This window comes from Mobula hypostoma, chromosome 12 (genome assembly GCF_963921235.1).
Source record: "Mobula hypostoma chromosome 12, sMobHyp1.1, whole genome shotgun sequence".
In the NCBI taxonomy this organism is placed as follows: Eukaryota; Metazoa; Chordata; class Chondrichthyes; order Myliobatiformes; family Myliobatidae; genus Mobula; species Mobula hypostoma.
Genome location: NC_086108.1, coordinates 23,480,332 through 23,500,276, shown reverse-complemented (window position 1 = coordinate 23,500,276; position 19,945 = coordinate 23,480,332). Strand labels below are relative to the sequence as shown.

General features: G+C 40.3%; 1 protein-coding gene across 1 annotated transcript in view; it reads right to left on the bottom strand.

The window, feature by feature from the left end:
- The window catches only part of LOC134354662 (pappalysin-2-like), a 407,928-nt gene that overhangs the window by 51,567 nt on the left and 336,416 nt on the right, over nucleotides 1-19,945 (bottom strand). The window contains exons 19-20 of the mRNA XM_063063752.1: nucleotides 9,289-9,398; nucleotides 5,266-5,337 (exon numbers count right to left, since the gene is read on the bottom strand). Coding sequence (XP_062919822.1) covers nucleotides 5,266-5,337; nucleotides 9,289-9,398 — 182 coding nt within the window. The remainder of the gene's footprint in view (nucleotides 1-5,265; nucleotides 5,338-9,288; nucleotides 9,399-19,945) is intronic.

Sequence of the window (19,945 nt, the reverse complement as noted above, 5' to 3'; positions counted from 1 at the left end):
GGGCTGCTGGCAACGGTGGTGGAGGCGGATACAATAGGGTCTTTTAAGAAACTTTTGGATAGGTACATAGAGCTTAGAAAAATAGAGGGCTATGGGTAAGCCTAGTAATTTCTAAGGTAGGGACATGTTCGGCACAACTTCGTGGGCCGAAGGGCCTGTATTGTACTGTAGGTTTTCTATGTGTCTATGTTTGTTTCACTTCATTGATAGCTTTCAAAAGAATAACTCAGCTGGTTTGAAATGCAAGTTAGCAGTGCTTGATTTCTGTATAGGCAGATGTATCAAAAATAAAAACTGAAAATGGATGGAACAGATCATTTTTTGAGTGGTGAAAGCTGTCTCCCTCTACTTGCCACTTACTCAAAGAAACCTGAGTCATTGAATTATGCAGCCTTTGCAGATAAACTGCTGAACTGAGGCTCCACTTCAGCAATCCCATCACCCTACGTGAAGAATGATAGAGGAATTATCCCAAGTGCCCAGACCAATAGTCAAACTTCAGGCATTCCAAATAAAGATACCCAAGTGCTGGCCATATTATCTGCTCAATTTTCTGTTGTTATTTGTGTAATCTTGCTACATAATAATTAGCTGCCACTTCAGAAGCACCTCCTTGGCTATAACTTGCTTTGGGGCACTCTGAAATTGTACAAAATACCAAATAAATGCAAGTTTTTCCTTTACTCCTCTGAGCAAGCCAGAAGAAATGCATTCATTTATGTCTCATTATAATACCCATGTATTCAAGGACTCGGCAGCTAACCTCGATGAGTATCCCTCAGCTGTCACAGACTTTATTTGGAAATGCATGGAGGACTGGTGTCTCGCAAGATGATCCGGGTATTCCCTAACCGGAAACCTTGGATGAATTATGAGGTCAAGTCCCTTTTAAAGGCTAGCGCTGCAGCTTTTAGGTCCGGGGATACGAGTCGCTACACGGAATCCAGGCGTGAACTCCGGAAAGCCATTAAGGGCACCAAGAGGCATTACCGAGCCAAGTTGGAAGAACAGGCTAACCAGAGGGATGCCAGTAGACTATGGCAGGGTCTAAATGAGATCACTGGGCACAAAGAAAAGGCTGGGAATATCAATAACTGTGGCGCTTCTCTTCCTGACGAACTTAACATATTCTACGCAAGATTCAAACAGAAGAGGAGCATCCCACAGAAGATGAACCGGACCTGGTGGCATCGAGATTCATTGTCACAGAGGAGGACATTAGAAGGGCCTTCCTGAAGATAAATCCAAGGAAGGCGACAGGCCCAGATGGCGTCCCAGGACGGGTTCTCCGGGCCTGTGCAAGCGAACTAGCTGGAGTGTTTGCTGACATCTTCAACTGCTCCTTGCTTCAGTCTAAGATCCTCTCATGTTTTAAGAAGGCAACGATAATCCCAGTGCCGAAGAAGAGCAAGGTGGCATGCCTGAACGACTATCGACCTGTGGCTCTGACATCAATTGCTATAAAGTGCTTTGAGAGATTGGTTATAGCACACATCAATCACAAACCTCGACGCTTTGCAATTCGCCTACCGGAGCAACAGGTCAACGGCAGATGCCATCTCTCTGGCCCTACATTCCTCCTTAGAACACCTGGAGAATAAAGACACATATGTAAGGATTCTTTTCATTGACAACAGCTCTGCCTTTAATACCATCATTCCAAATAAACTGATTCCTAAGCTCTGGAACCTGGGCCTTAACACTCAGATCTGCAGCTGGATCTTCAACTTCCTCACAGATGGGACCCAGGCTGTAAAAATAGGGGACAAGCTCTCCTCTATAATCACTCTGAGCACCAGTGCCCCACAAGGCTGTGTACTCAGCCCCCTGCTGTACTCACTGTGCACCCATGATTGTGTAGCGAAGTTTCCATCAATATATAATTTGCTGATAACACAACAATTGTAGGCCGTATCTCAGGTAGTGATGAGTTTGAGTACAGAGAGGAAGTTAAGAACCTGGTGGTATGGTACGAAGACAATAACCTATCCCTCAATGTCAGCAAGACTAAGGAATTGGTTGTTGACTTCAGAAGGAGTAGCGGACCGCACAACCCAATTTACATCGGTGGTGCACAAGTGGAACAGGTCAAAAGCTTCAAGTTCCTTGGGGTCAATATCACAAATGATCTGACTTCGTCCAACCAAGCAGAGTTCACTGCCAAGAAGGCCCACCAGTGCCTTTACCTCCTGAGAAAATTAAAGAAATTTGGCCTGTCCCCTAAAATCCTCACTAATTTTTATAGATGCACCGTAGAAAGCATTCTTCTAGGGTGCATCACGACCTGGTATGGAAGTTGTCCTGTCCAAGACTGAAAGAAGCTGCAGAAGATCGTGAACATGGCGCAGCACATCACACAAACCAATCTTCCGTCCTTGGACTCACTTTACACCGCACGCTGCCAGGATAATCAAGGACACGACCCATCCAGGCAAGACACTTTTCGTCCCTCTTCCCTCCGGGAGAAGGCTCAGGAGCTTGAAGACTTGTACGGCCAGATTTGGGAACAGCTTCTTTCCAACTGTGATAAGACTGCTGAACGGATCCTGACTCGGATCTGGGCCATACCCTCCAAATATCCGGACCTGCCTCTCGGTTTTTTTGCACCACCTTACTTTCCATTTTTCAATTTTCTATTTCTGATTTATAAGTCAAATTTTTAATATTTACTAATTTTTACTATTTTTAATATTTAATATTTGTAATCTAGGGAGTGGGAAGCACAGAACCAAATATCGCTGTGATGATTGTACGTTCTAGTATCAATTGTTTGGTGACAATAAAGTATAAAGTTACATTGCTCTGCATATTCACCAATAATAATGAATATAACATCTGTTTTTTGCTGCATAAACCAGCACAAAGCTATCCTAATTAGAAATGGAGTCTCTCAAATTTATGGCAACACTTCTCCTGATCAAATTCTCTTTTTCTGGTTTTATAATATTCCATTACGTAAGTTGGTATGATATTTGTTTAATGATCACTCTTGGGATATTTTATAAAGTGTGTTAAGCAAAACACAGAAGAAGACAAGAAAACAACCTCATCCTGGATGAGCGTGTGAAGTCATAGGCTACAAGACTGTGGACTAAATTGGAAAATGAAAGCAACTGAAATAACTCCATTTTTAGCTAGCAAGGGTACGATGGACCAAAAGGCTTCTTCTGCTATAGATCTCAAGTAACGACTTGATACGGCTCCAAGAAGAGAGAGACCTGAGTAGATTGAGGACGGTTCGTCAAGCACATTTGCTCTGTCTGCCACAAAAGGCAGGGTCTTCTGGAGGCTACCGATTTCAATTTGATTTCCCATTCCCATTCTGAAATGTCCATCCACCTTCACCTGTCTACTGCTGCGATGAGGCCATACTCAGGTTGGATGAGTAACGCCTCATATTCTGTCAGGGTAGCCTCCAACTTGATAGCATGAACATGGATTTCACAAACTTCTGGTAATCTGTCTGCCTTCTCTCTTTTTCTCTGCTTCTCTTACTCCTTCCCTTTCTTCCATAGTCCACTGTACTCTCCTGTTAGATTCCTTCTTCATCAACTCTTTGTCTCTTTTACCTATCCCTTTGCAGCTTCTTACTTTATTCCTACTCTCCCCACCACCCACTTTCCCCATCACCTGATCTTACCCATCACCTGCCAGCTTGTACTCATTCCCCTCTCTCTACCTTCTTATTTTTTCCACTTCCTTTCCAGTCATGATGAAGGGTCTCAGCCCAAAACACCATCTGTTTAATCCCCTGCATGGATACTGCCTGGCTTGCTGGGTTCCACCAGCCTGTTATGTGTGTTGCTCAAGATTTCCAGCATCTGCAGACTCTCCTGTGTGTATGACGCCAAATCTATTCTGTTTAGTGTAGGAGAGGTGAAGCTCCCTTTGTCCAAGCCATCATGTCCAAATCACATCCACTAAAAGTAAAAAGAAGTTTTATTGCTGGAACCAGGAATCTGAACTATGGCGGCACTTTGTTCTATGTGAATCTGATTACTGTCTTTGTGAAGATTTCCTGGAAAATTCAAGACTCTAGCAGAAGAAAAAATTAAAAAGCAAGAGAACAGAAGCAATAACATCTCGACGCATCCTGTGCCAAGTGCTGAAAAGCAGCATTCTTCAGCTGCAGAACAGCAGATGTGACATTGTTACTAAATGGAGCAGAATGACCCTTGCAATATGAAAAATAGTCCTCAAGATTTATTCAAACATGCTGTTAAATATTGGGCTCCACTTTAAAGCACATTTTGACACTCTTGTAGTTGCTACCAATCCTTTGAGTATCCTTCCTGAATGCCTTTGAGTCCAGGAAGTATCATGGTATAGATACAGCATTTGTGGGTAAACGAGAGCACTAAGTTGAGTAATAGACATTGCAACAAGTCTCAGTGACCAAATCACAATCCCAGGAAAGAATACTTTGCTGAAAGAGGGTGAAACTGGGAGAATATATCAATGCACTTAAAAATAGAAAATTACAAAGACCTCAATTAATCCCAGTTATTTTTATCGTCATATTCTATTGAAAGGATTAATAACAAATTCGAAAGAAACAAATTTCACACTGAGGTGTTATGAAATTTTTAAACATATTCCGTGATAGCTTCCGTCCTTAATATTTTAGTTTTCTGATGCATTAGAAAAGAGAAAGAGAGACAGAGAGAAAAAAGAAGAAAGAAACCACGGCATAAGATAAGGCCATTCATCCCAGCAAGCTCATTTCCTTAATGCCCAGAAAAACAAAGAATGGTAATATTAGAATTGTTCAATCTTCCTGCAGGTAAATCAGATCAAATCCTTGATTACATTATTTTTTAAATATTTTCTTTTGTCCCAAAAGAAAATATAGCAAATAAAGAATCACCATGTTATGTAAAATACTAATAAATCACATTTTGTATTGACTAATATAGCTGAATTAATTAACTGTACTTCTGGATACCTTAACCCAGTTTTATTAGTTTGTAGGGAAAAGGCCCAAGTGTATCCTTCTGTCTCTGACCCTTCAGGGAAATTATGTTTCCATTGTATTGCTGGTCTCACTCAAGACTCCTAGGTTATATGTTCATATTCGTGTTTTCTCCTTGCTACCAGCAGCAAGGAAGGATCAAGATTGAAAAGGAGTCCTGTGTAGATTAAATCTCTGGAAGGGAACTGGCATTGTTGGTGTACAGCCAAAGCAACTTAAAAGAAAGGCAGCAGAATGGCAAAGGGACATCAGAGATGGGATGGTTATGTCTGTACTGAAATATTGCAACTTACCTCACATGACTGAATACAATGGATGAGGTGGGGATCTGGATACCATCGCAGCAGTCCTGTGCACACAATACTCTGCAGGAAAACATGCTTGTATTATTAAAACAAAAGTTACACATCACATTAAATAAGACATACCTGTACCTATAAGTCATCTTCTATCACCACTGGAATGTCCAAAATTGCTTGAAAACAATTATAAATTTTGCAGTTCAGTTTCTGCGAGGGAGAATTTATAATGGAAAATGAAATTTGCAAGGATGTACTAGGGATGTACCAAGTTGACCCATGAGGAAGGCATATTACTATGCTAAGAACATTCTGTTACTGTTCATGGACGGGTATAGACATCGCTGGCAAGATAAATATTTCTCATCCATCCCTCCTGCCCTTGAAGATAGCGATGAACTGCCTTAATGATCTATTGCCATCCAAGAAAAAGGTACTCTTTCTGTGCTATAGGTGCGAGAGTTTCAGGATTTAAACCCAATGACAGTTTGAAGAGGAACACATTGTTGGTGTTTTCTTATGCACTACTGCCCTTATTCTTTAAGATGGTAGAGGTCACAGTGGGTTTGTCCAGCACATTTGAAGAAGCTTTGAAATGTTGCTACACCGTACTTTGAGCTAGTTCATGGGGTGTTAGATAATGAGTCAACTTTATCCTGGATGATGGTTGGAATTTTGAGCTCGGGTGAAGCTGTAATCATCCAGGGAAGTATGAAGTACTCCATCATATTCCTGACCTGTGTCTTATTGAAATGAGGAAGACTGTGAGGAGTCAGGAGGCAAATCCCAAAATGCCCAGACTCTGATTTGTTCTTCTATTCTCAATACTTATAGGAAGGCAGTCAGGCTCTCTCAGTGTTCCCAGGACTCTAGCCAATTTAGAGTTACACATGTGATTCCCATTGACCATTTCTGTCGGGTTCCTGGATGCCATAGAGTCAAACCCTGCCTTGATGTCAAAAGCTTTCTGACATCAAATCTTTTTTTCCTACATGGATGAAACGGGATCTGGGTCCAAAGAGTCCTGGCAAACCCCAAAGCCAATGCTGAAGAGTGAGGCTGACATCAATCAGGATCAGCTTGCGCAGAGGTATGGAGGAAGGGAAGCTGAAATAAGATCAAAGGACACATCTGACAGTAAAACAGGCTGGCCCATTTGAATTCCATAAAGGAGCTATGAAAATATTATGGATAACATTATTTAAAACAAACACCCACACATGCTGAATAAGGGCCTCTCCTTATTGCCTTGGAAGTATAGTATAAAGATGGCTCCTACTACAATGATTTATAATGCTGTGCTCATGTAACTTATATTGTGCTTATTTCACATTCCAAGTGCCACTGTCCTGCTGTGTCATAGAAAGTAGTAATTTCCTTTATCCTGGGTTGACTGAGACTCAGTTACACAGGTCAGGTCAGTCAAGAGATTTGCCTCACACAGTCAGGTTTAAGTTAGTCCTGAACTACAGGGATCACTATAATCTGGGCACAGACCCGAGGCTATCAATGATTTGGTTCATTTTGGTAGGTCAAATATGATAGCAGAATATAGTATTAACGATAAGACTGCTGGCAGTGCTGAGGATCAGAGGGATCTTGGGGTCCGAGTCCATAGGACACTCAAAGCTGCTGCGCAGGTTGACTGTGTGGTTAGGAAGGCGTACGGTGTATTGGCCTTCATGAACCATGGGATTGAGTTCAAGAGCTGAGAGGCAATGTTACAGCTGTGTAGGACTCTGGTCAGACCCCACTTGGAGTACTGTGCTCATTTCTGGTCACCTCACTATGGGAAGGATGTGGAAACTATAGAAGGGTTGTAGAGGAGATTTACAAGGATGTTGCCTGGATTGGGAAGTAGGCCTTATGAGAATAGGTTGAGCGAACTTGGCCTTTTCTCCTTGGAGCAACGGAGGATGAGAGGTGACCTGACAGAGGTGTATAAGATGATGAGAGGCATTGATCGTGTGGATAGTAAGAGGCTTGTTCCCAGGGCTGGAATGACTATCACGAGAGGGCACAGTTTCAAGGTGCTTGGAAGTAGGTACAGAGGGGATGTCAGGGGTAAGTTTTTGTACACAGAGAGTGGTGAGTGTGTGGAAAAGGCTGCCGGTGATGGTGGTGGTCGCAGATACGATAGGGTCTTTTAAGAGACTCCTGAATAAGTACATGGAGCTTAGAAAAATAGACAGCTATGGGTAACCTGAGGTAATTTCTAAAGTAAGTATATGTTTGGCACAGCATTGTGGGCTGAAGGGCCTGTATTGTGCTGTAGGTTTTCTATGTTTCTGAGTTTACCCTCAGAAACTTCATCATTTGAACACAAACCTGCAACACCAATGACTTGTCGAACAGCCTTTTCCTGTCTGTCACTATCCCAACTCCTCCTTTTTTCTAAAATTGTTCATGGCTATCAATCAAAAAATACTCAAGGGAAGGGAGCAAAAGAAGACTCAGTTCTTGCCCATGGACCATTAATCCTGTGCTTGAGTTGCTCACAGCAATGCCCAGGAGAATAGCCTGAGATTCCTAAAGGTTGTCAGTCTTTTACAATCCTATGCATTGCATTTCAGAACAATATTCAGAAAAATCTCCAACACATTAGTTGAAGAGTGAAAGATCAGAAGTCCTAATACCTTTTACTCAAAGAGCTGGACTCCTGATTTTCTGAACACTACAAGTAATTATCGAATGATGGCATGTAGGTCGTGTATTTTAGCTAGAAGGAGCAAGGGTGGTAAGGAACAGAAGAAAATCTGCAAATAATTCTAAGAAATCTGTAAGGTTCATGGGAAATCAAAGAACAAAGCTGATCTGAATTTCTGGCAGCAACACTTAGCAGGACGGGTATAAATAGGTGCCCAAAAATACACTCATGGCACTAATCTGTATTGCTCCTGTACGGAGTTAAATGTCTTACAGTCTAACACTATAAATGCATACAGACTCTTAAACACCATGCACGTATACAGACTCAACAAGGCTAATGATTCCAAGAATACTTATAATGTTAGTTATTCCTGGCCTCAAAAGCAGACAGGTGATGGATCCTCCTAGGAATTTTTCAAGTGGTTATTTGAAATCAAGGCCACTTGTAGGAGACTTGAAACACACAGTAAACAATTGGGGCCAATTCTGATGGAAAAAAGGTTTCAGATCGACAGGTTCAAAATCATCATCTTCACAGGATAGTTAACCAATGCAACTGGGGATGGTGTAAACAGGTAAATTAACTTTGCAAGCAGATGGGAATCAGGGTGTAACACTGAAAAGGAAAAACTTGTGTATAAATGACTGTAAGACCAGTGGGACAGGACAGATAAAGCGATTTGAAAGAAAGCTGGATCCCTGGCTTCAGGAACAAGAGGAAAGTAGTTCAAAAGGAAGGAAGTGAAGTTGCAATTATATAGTGTAGTTCAGGCTACAATTAGAGTTTTGCTCAAACACAAGAGATTCTGCAGATGCTGAAAATCCAGACCAACGCATAAAATGCTGGAGGAACTCGGTGAATCAGGCAGCAGCTACAGAGAGGAATAAACAGTGACATTTAGGACTGAGATGCAGTTTTAGTCCTGATGAAGGGTCTCAGCCTGAAACATTGACTGATCATTCCCCTCCATAGAAATTGCTTGATCTGCTGAATTCCTCCAGCATTTTGTAGAGATTTGCTTGCAGCTTTGAGAAAGAATATTAACATTTTGGTGAGCATGCAGGGAAGATTTTGTGCTGGGATAAGAAATTTGTAGATAAAACACACAAGTTAAGACTGTTCTCCATAGCATAAAGAACAGTGAAGAACGATTTAACGGAAACATTCAAAATCACCAAGGGTCCAGAGAGGAGGAAAGAGAGATGTTTTTCTTTGATAGAGGGGCCATGAAGCATAAATCACACAGCTAAATGAATTGATAAAAGATCCCTCGATATATCAAGGCCCGGTTCATGGAGGAGGTCCAAAACCATCCCTTGGACAATCACTGCCAGCCACGACAACTCATCTCTAAAATCAATCTTCACCTGCACTCTAGGTGGTTCCATCCAGTGCTCCATTGTATCTGCAGTTATATTGCTGGGCAAAACCACGGCATCACTGGGAGGTAACACACAAGATGGAATGCACTCAGAACCTGAAACAGCAAAGCACATTCACAGTTGGGATCATGCTGTGCAAAAGGCATCAAAATACACAATAAAAATCTGTGTTCCATATTACATTACATGATATTCTTCAGCTACTTCTGAAGTTACTTTGTCTCAACCTGGTGGGAGATATCAGTAATTCCACAGCAAACTGCTGCTGTATAACCTCTGAAGTTCAGGACTCTAGCAAAAACATGAAAACCAGAACTACTAGTCAGGCTCTGACGCTGGACTCTCATAAAGCACAAAATTGTTCACCCACCCGTCATGTGGAGCAGGACATCTAGCATCAAGAGAAGATGGTAGACTCTTTCAAAATAATTCTGGAGAAGGATAGGTCTGGTCCTTGGGTTGAGATACTAAATTGGAGAAAGGCCATTTTTGATGGGATCAGAAAGGACCTGGGAAATATGGATTTGGGACAGGTTGGTTTCAGGCAAAAGTGTGCTTGGTAAGTGAGAGGATTTCAAAAGTGATGTTTTGAGAGTACAAAGTTTGTATGAGCCTGTCAGAATGAAAGAGAAGGATAACAGGTTTAGGGAACCTTGGCTTTCAAGAGATATTGAGGCCCTGCTTAAGATGAAGAAAGAGATGCATAGCAGGTATAGACAGGAAGGAACTAACAGGTACTTGAGGGGTATAAGAAATGTAAGAAAACACCTAAGAAAAAATTAGGAAGACCAAGAGTAGGCATGAGGTTGCTTTAGCAGGCAAAGTGAAGGAGAATCCCAAAGGCTTCACAGATATATCAAGAGCAAAAGGATAATGAGGGACAAAATTGGTCCTCTTGAAGATCAGAGTGATCATCTGTACATGGAGCTGAATATACTGGGTAAGATCTTAAATGAATTTTTTGCATCTGTATTTACTCAGGAATGGGCACAGCATATATAGCAGTGAGACAAAACAGCAATGAGCTCATGAACTGTATGCAGATAACAGAGAAGGTGTTGCAGTCTTGAAGCAAATTAAAGTAGATAAATCTTCAGACCTTGGATGGGCGGTTGGTGCGGAAAATGCAGTGGCCCTAGCAAAGATATCTAAAATGTCCTTAGCAATGGTTGAGATGCTGGAGGATTGGAGGATTGGATCATAGCTAATGTTATCCTGTTGCTTAAGAAAGGCTCTTAAATAAGCCTGGAAATTATAGACTGGTGAGCTGGACATTATTAGTGGTAAGGTATTGGAAGGTATTCTAATGGACCGAATGTATGAGTATTTTGATGGACAGGAACTGATTAGGGATAGTCAACATGACACTGTGCATGGTGGGTCATGTCTAACCCATTTTATTGAGTTTTTTGAGGAAGTTAACAGGAAAGCTAATGAAGGAAAGGATATTGTCTACATGGACTTTGACAAGGTCAAGCATGGGAAGTTGGCCATGAAGGTTCAGCCACTTGGCGTTGTGGATAATGAAGTAGGTTTTCAAAGCCTTCAGAGAGATTTAGCACAGTTAGAAGAGTGGGCTGAAAGATGGCAGATGGAGTTTAATGCTGAAAAATGTGAGGTGCTACATTTTGGTCTGACTAATCAAAATAGGACATACATGGTAAATGGCAGGGCATTGAAGAATGCTGTAGAACAGAGGGATCTAGGAATAATGGTGCATAGTTCCCTGAAGGTGGAATCTCATGTGGATAGGGTGGTGAAGAAAGCTTTTGGTATGCTGGGCTTTATTAATCAGAGCATTGAGTAAAGGAGTTGGGATGTAATGTTGAAATTGTATAAGGCATTGGTAAGGCCAAATTTGGAGTATTGTGTACAGTTCTGGTCACCGAATTATAGGAAAGATGTCAATAAAATTGAGAGTGTACAGAGGAGGTTTACTAAAATGTTGCCTGGGTTTCATCTCCTAAGTTACAGAGAAAGGTTGAACAAGTTAGGTCTTTATTCTTTGGAGCATAGAAGGTTGAGGGGGGACTTGATAGAGGTGGTTAAAATTATGAGGGGGATTGATAGAGTTGACGTGGATAGGCTTTTTTCCATTGAGAATGGGGGATATTCAAACAAGGGGACATGAGTTGAGAGTTAAAGGGCAAAAGTTAGGCGTAACATGAGGGGGAACTTTTTTACTCAGAGAGCGGTAGCTGTGTGGAACGAGTTTCCAGCAGAAGTGGTTGAGGCAGGTTCGATGTTGTCGTTTAAAGTTAAATTGGATAGTTGCATGGACAGGAAAGGAATGGAGGGTTATGGGCTGAGTGCAGGTTGGTGGGACTAGGTGAGAGTATGAGTTCAGCATGGACTAGAAGGGCCAAGATGGCCTGTTTCCATGCTGTAATTGTTATATGGTTATATGGTTACATTCAGATGAGGTAGCAAATTGGATTAGCAGAAGCCAAAGAGTAGTGGTAGATGGTTGTCTCTCTAACTGAATGCTTGTGTCTAGTGGTGTGCCACAAGGACCGTTGCTGGGTCTGTGGTTGTTTCTCATCTTTATCAACAATCTGGACGATAATGTAGTGAACTGGATACACAAGGCTGTGAATGACACAATGACTGGGGATGTAGCGGACAGTCAGGAAGACTCTCAAAGCTTGCAGCAGGATCTGGACCAACCTGAAAAATGGGCTGAAAAATGGCAGATGGATTTTAATGCAAACAAATGTGAGATGTTGCATTTTGGGAAGCCAAACCAGAGTAGAACTTACACAGTGAGCGGAAAGCAATGAGGAGTGCGCAGAACAGAGGGATCTGGGAACATAATTCCTTGAAAGTGGTGTCATAGTTAGATAAGGTCATTAAGAAAGCTTTTGGCATATTGGTCATCATAAATCAAAGTACTGAGTACAGAAGTTGGGATGTTTTGTTGAAGTTGTATAACACACTGGTGAGGCCTAATATGCAGTTCTGGTCATCAATAAGATTGAAAGATTGGAGAGGAAATTTATGAGGATGGTGCCAGGATGATTCAGCATGTCACCTAAAACATTGACAAACTTCTATAGAAGCATAGTGCAGGTTGTCCTAACTGGTTGCATCACTATGTGGTACAAAAAGGCCAATGCCCTGGGGCAGAACAATCTAGACAGAGTGGTGGATGCAGCTCAGTCCATTACAGGCAAAGCCCTCCATACTTTGAGCACATTTAGAAGAAGTGCTGCTACAAGAAAACAGCATCCATCATCAAGGATCCCCACCATCCAAACATACATACACGTAAAGTATATACATGCACATTTATCTACATGTACCTATACTCTGTGTGTGTCTTGGATATTTTTAGAGTCTCTGCATCCACCACTCTCTCAGGCAGGGCAATCCAAGCTCAACCACCCCTTGGTGAAAAAAGTCTTCTTTCTATCCTATCTACACCAATTATGCCTTACCTTTAGCTAAGATACCTCTGCAATGGGGAAATGTTTACTACTGTCTATCAAATCCATGCCCTTCATAGTTCTGCACATCTCTATCTAAACATTATTATCAGAAAGTTCCTAGCCAAATGAGGGAAGCTTTGTATAACACTGTTCTGGGTAATGAACCAGACCAAATGAAAAAAAGATCTAGGAAACAGTGAACACAAGATTATAAGATTTAGAGTTACCACACAAAAGAGATAAAAAGTTAATTGGAGATGCATCAATTTCAATGGAATAGGTCTGGCTCATGTAAACTGGAATCAAAATCTGACAGGCTAAATTGCAGTTGAACAGTGGGAGCCACTCAAAGGGTAGATGTTTCTGCCACAGTGTAGGTATGTAAGAAGAGAGGGGTATTTGAAGACAGATTTCCCTGGATAACCATAACGTAAATAAAATAAAGTAGAAATTAAGGGCACATGAAAGATGTCACTGCAGTTAACACAAATGAGAACTATGCTGATTCCTGAAGGCTTGCTTGGAGGAGAAGAGAAGAAGAAATAAAGGGAAACCAAATCTACAAGGCAACTGATCAGGAAAGATTTTGTAAGGAAAATGTAAGGGAACCAGGGGCCTAAAATAAAATTAATTCCTGAAGCCAGTAGCGTGGCTCATGTACTAAATAAGAATCTTACTTCATGAAGGAATGAGATACTGTTGGGGTCTTAATGTAGGAAGATGTAATTGACCTTCTGGATGAGCTAAAACTTGATTAAGAAGATGTATTTAACACCTTTAATTGGATCTTGCAGAGAGGAGAAACTCCACCTTCCTGGAGAGAAGCAATTATTTCAGTTATTCCTAAAGAGGGTAAAGATAAACTAGAATGTGGCAATTATCGGCCAATTAGTGTTCTTAATTTAGATTACAAACTATTTACATCTATATTAGCGCGCAGATTGGAAAAGCTTTTACCTGGCCTAATCCATTTAGACCAGACTGGATTTATTCAACAAAGACAAACACAGGACAACATAAGGAGAACTCTGCACATATTAGAACAGGTTAATAAGAACGAGACAGAGACAATGGTAGTAGGATTGGACGCTGAGAAAGCTTTTGATTCGGTTAGTTGGGCATTCCTATACAGAGTGTTAGGAAGATTCGGCTTTCAAGAAAGGTTTATTAAAGTAATTCAGACTCTGTATGACAGCCCAACAGCCCGAATTAAGATAAATGGGGACCTCTCTGACTCCTTCATTTTAGAGAGAGGCACTAGACAGGGATGCCCAATTTCTCCTCTCCTTTTTGCGCTATATATTGAACCACTTGCCCAACTAATAAGACAGAGCGAAATCGTAAAAGGTATCAAGGTGGCAGGGATTGAACAGAAAGTGGCGTTATTCGCAGATGATGTTTTGGTCTATCTGAGTGAACCAGAAAAATCATTTATAGGATTGTTTACACTGTTGGATGACTTTGGGAAAATATCAGGTTATAAAATAAATGTAAAGAAAACGCAGGTTATGTCCCTAAATTATACACCATCCAAAAAATTGCAGGATACATACGATCTTAAGTGGGAAGCTAAATCATTAAAATATTTAGGAATAACCCTGCCGAAGGATCTTTCAACACTGTCACAGGTAAATTATGGGCCATTAATCTCAGAGATAAAAGCAGATATGCATAGATGGAATCTTATCCCCTTTTTAAGTTTAAATTCAAGGATAAATACTATAAAAATGAATATTCTTCCTCGGTTATTATATCTTTTCCGTACTTTACCAGTGGAGATGGATGATAATCAATTCAGGGAATGGGACAAATGGATTTCCCGCTTCATTTGGCAAGGAAGGAAACCTAGAATTCGATATAACACTTTACAGTTAGGGAAGGAAAGAGGAGGTATGGTTCTTCCTTGCCTGAGAAATTATTTTTATGCCTCACAGATAACCCCTCTGTTATATTGGTGTAATAGGGAATATAAGGCTAGATGGAAGGAAATAGAATTTGGATTAGTTGACAGTTTTCCTCTTCAGGCCTCAATAGCTGACAAAGGATTGATGGCCCAGTTGGAAAAATTTAATAATGCTTGGATAAATCTTACATTAAAAGTATGGCAGAAGGTGGTTAATTCATGTGGAATTAATAACATGCTAAAACTCTTTAGATGGTGTGCATATGATACCGAATTCCTTCCCAACAGAGGAGATAAAAGATTTGAGCTATGGATAAAGAAAGGTCTTACAACCTACCTCTCATTTATAGATAAAAGAGTATTACAAAGTTTCCAAATCCTGCAGGACAAACATGACCTAGAACATAATGACTTTTTTAGGTACCTTCAAATACGAAACTATGTTAACCAGAGTTGTAGATATACAGACCTATCAACAGTAGAATTAGAATTTTTCAAGATTCTGAATTCGGCTTGCAGTTCAATACCTAGTAAATCAGTTTCTCGCCTATATAATGCACTCTCCCATGCTAAAAATGTAAATACACTGTATATTAAAGAGAAGTGGGAGAAAGAAGCGGGGTTGGTACTTTCAGAGGAGGCTTGGGGGAAAATCTGCAGCTTTCAATGGTCCTCGACTAATTCTTTGACTTGGAGAGAACATTGTTGGAAAAACATTATAAGATACTTCAAGACCCCATATCAGGAAAAATATAAAGATACAAATGTGATGTGTTGGAGAAGGTGCGGCTCTAAGGAGGCAAATCATTTTCATATTTTCTGGGATTGCCCTAAATTAAGTCTATTTTGGGAAGGTATTCATAGAACATTAGTTAAGGTACTTAGGTCCCAGATACCTCTGAACTTTGAGACGCTCTATTTGGGGCATGTATTGTTCCTTGAACAGAAGGAAGATATAAAGTTGCTGCAGGCCCTCTTAGCGGCAAGTAAGAAATCAATCACTAGAAAATGGCTAAATCCAATACCATCTACATTAGAAGATTGGTACGAAATTATCTTGGAAATATTTAAAATGGAAAAGTTGACCTACTCCCTGAGAACTCAAAAAGAAACATTTTATCAAATCTGGAATAAATGGATTGAATATATAACCCCAATGCGAGCAGACTTTAGATGACTCTCCTAATGATTTATATTGCTCTTCTCATCAACACAGTAATATTGCTAACGTAAGCACCCCTAGTCTAAATGTTTGTTGTTGTTTTTTTTGGAAAATAGAGAATTAACACAAGTAAAGGGAAAGATTTGGGAAAGGGATAAAAAAAATGAAAAAATTAAGTAAATAAGTACATAGGGATTGGATAATTATGTCTGCGGGCAGGAACAAGCACGAACAAATTGGGATATAAACACCTACAATGGTTGGTATATAGGCTTGTATGCAACATTTTGGACCAGTGGAAATGGTCCAGAAGGGTTGTATGGAAACTATTATTACCATTTTTCTTAACAACTAATTTCATTACTTAGCCTAATAGGTTAGATTTACCACAGTACATAATTATCTATTTAAATGTTTATTTTGCTTTTATATCATCTCAATGTGTACTTAAGAATGTATAAATAATTGTAGTTTTATACATATAAAAAAATGGAAAAGGTTATATGTGTGAAAAAAGTACATGATAATTGTGAACTCCTTATCCAAATAAAAATAAAAATAAAATTTAAAAAAAAAGATGTATTGGAGAGCTAGTTGCATTTACAATGAATAAATCATGTGAATGGGTAACTGAAGGTTGACAAGGCCACAGTCAGCTATGGATCATGCTTCTGTGGTGTGTCACCTATCCTTCATGAAAAGAATATCTTTGGAAAACGCCTCTGACAACAAGTCCATTAGGCTGTGGTCAGCATGGAACAACCAGCAAACTCTATGCAATGAGGACAGAATGGATCTTTTGGGAAGGATTTCCAGGCAAAATGTCAAAAAAATTGACAAAATGCCAAGGCTAAAACTCACTAAAAGAACCTAAGTCTTGCTTGGCTGGCAGTAAGAGGGGCCTTCCCTGCCGGATCATTCCTACACAGTTGGTACTTCACCCGGAGCCAAACACACTGCTCTCGAGAAGGCTGCAATTAAGGTGAGACAATCACCCACCTCTTTGCGAACTATGGATTTGCAAAAAAAAAGATCTGGAAAAAGGATGCCGATCTCACGCAGTTGCCTGACAGAAGACACTGATCTACAGAGTGTGGCCTGAGGGCTGCATATAGAGACAAACATCAAGTTCTGTGGAAACCATCTACTGAGTGGCCATCGCCACTTGCCTGAAACTTGTTGGTCTTCCAGCCCCTCAAAAAATCTTTAAGGTGAATACTGCTGATTGGACCTTTCCAGGATGCAGGAGAATGTGCTGGAGGCACACTGAAGCTTGGTACATCCAGTGGAAAGAGTTTGTGGGGAAAGACTACAGTCTACGTACATTCCTTCTGCCACTGGACATTGAGGGGCTTAGGCCAGTATAACAGTCTCAGCACACAGAATGGGAGTTTTGTTCAGAGGCCACAATGGTGCTCTGCAAATAGAGTGCACTGACCTGATGACACTATGAATATATCTAAAGACTTGTATTGTCTGTACTGTAATTTCTGTATGTTTATATGAATAACGTTTAGTTTTGAAAATAAGAAACGATTAAGCACTAACCTTGACTATTTACTCTTTCATCAAGTAAATCTACACAAGACATATACTTCATGTAGAGTATTCAATATTTCAGTAATATTTGAGAAATATTTTAATTATATTGTTGGATTAAGCATTCTTTTTTGTTTAACTAATTCATTATGGGTGCATACAAGAAGTCCATGAATGGCTTAGGTTATTACACCACCACGTCATATGTGAGCACCTCACTAAAGAAAAGGAAAGCAAAAACTAAGCAGACACATTTCCCAGCTCTCGTGTTTTTCTTTCGGTTCGTTTTACGAGTTACAAAGCTTAACAGTGGCGATGAGGTAGATTTAAAATGAATTAGACTACTAACTACCTGTTGAAGCACAGTATGTGCTTTTCCTTCAAAAGGGGAGAAAGACATTTGAGTGAAAAAAAGAACAGCGCATAGTTCTTCAGAAGGGGAGAGGGATGGTTGAGTTTAAAAAAAGGCAGAAAATGGATGAAATTGACAAAAAGTGAGAATTGCCATAGATTCATCCCAAAAAGCAGGGGTGGTGGCTACATTGGAAAGATAGGCATGTTCGATTGCACAACAGATAGCAGTATGATGTATACTGACTGGATTGAGCAGTATTTTAAAGCAAATGGAACAGCTGATAAGAAACAAATGCAGTGTTACTGGATGTAATGGGTGTAAAAAAACATACAGTTTACTTAGAAACTGCTTAGACGTTTGACTGTTCCAACCAAGCCAGCCAAATGATTTTTACTGATATTGTGAACATAATACAGGAACATTTAGAACCAAAACAGTTGTTGATTGCAGAACGCTTTAGTTTTCATAGGCAGAATCAAAAGAGGAGTCTATTTCAGCTTACATGGCTGAATTGAAGAAATTGTCCAAGCATTGTCTATTCAGTGATGGGCTTAATGGTGCACTTAGAGATCATTTAGTTTGTGTAATCTTCCAAAATAGCATTCAAAAATGGCTCCTAACTGAAGCACAATTCACATTTAAAAGAGCAGACAACAATAAATGAACTGCACAGGGGAGAGAAAAAGATAAAAAGTCAAGTTGCAGTTTCAAAAAGAGCACTAATCTGCTTGCTGTTGATGAAAATCTGATAATGATGAGAGTGACACAGGACTGCGTAGCCTTGAGACTTACAATACTAAAACTAGCAATAGACAAGCAATGTGACTTACACCAGAAGTGAGCTGCAAGTTAATAAAATGAAACTGGACACTGGCTCGACTGTTTCAATCATTACACAAAAAAAGTTTGAATGGCATTTCAAAGATATTGAACTGAAGCCTGCAGATATCCAACTGAGAACGTATACTGGAGAAAAGATAACTCCTGTGGAAATAACATTCAGAACAGTGAAATACAACAACCAACAAGCCACATTGGGCTTGTGTGTGTTAAAAACAAGAAGGCCAGCAGTATGGGGTCATGATTGGCTGAATCAACTACAACTTGATCAGAGATCCATCCACAATTTGCAGCCACGTCCCCTGGAATAGAGTCAACTGAAAATGAATTAAGAAAGGTACTGGGTATGCCACAGCCGTGTTCAAGGAATGGCATTGGAAGACTCAAACATATCAAGGGTAAAGTCATGGTAAATGAAAATGTCACACTTAAGTTTTACAAAGCCAGTCTGGCTCCTTATTTCATCTGTGATAAAGTAGCCAATGAGCCAGATCGCTTGGAGACTGAAGGAATTCATTTCAAGCTTGAGTCGAGCCCATGGGCAACGCCAGTGGTCCCATTATTCAAGAAGGATGGATCAGTCAGGATCTCTGATGATTGTAAGGTAACTATCAACCCAGTACCTTCTGCTCAGAATAGAGGATATCTTTGCAAATCTTTCTGGAGTGAAACCCTCCAGCAAAGTAGATTTAGCTGAGGCCTATCTACCAATGGAGATGGAAGAAGAGCACAAAGTGTTTCTCACCATAAACACTCACAAAGGGATTTATTGCTGTAATAAACTCTTTTTTGGAATAGCATCTGCACCGACACTCTGTCAGAAAGCAATGGACCAGGTGCTGCAAGGCTGCCCGGCACTCAGTAATACCTGGATTATATCATTGTTAAAGGTGAGGATGACAAGAAATATCTCCAAAATCTTAACACACTGTTAAAAAGATTAGAAGATTATGGGCTCAGAGCATGACATGCCAAATATGAATTCTTTAAACCAAGTACCACTTACTGTGGTCATATCATTGACGCATACGGATTACTGCTGAGAAAATTCAAGCATTGGTGGATGCCCCAAGGCCAAAGGATGTGTCACAATTCTGATCCTTTTACTATAACAGGTGCCTGCCAAATCTGGCTACAATGCTCTTGAACTCATTACTACAGATCAAGAAGAAATGGCAATGGACAAAGTAGTGTGAGGTGGCTTTCCAAAAGGTAAAGGAAATGGTGATGCAGGACACTGTACTCACATGTTATGAAACATATTGTCTGGTGAAGCTTGCCTGTAACAACTCACCTTATGGTATAGGTGCAGTCATGTCATTTATTATGAGCGATAGAAATAAACTCCCTATAGCCTTTGCATCATGTTCCCTTATTGCTGCAGAGAAAAACTATGCACAAATTGACAGAGAGGC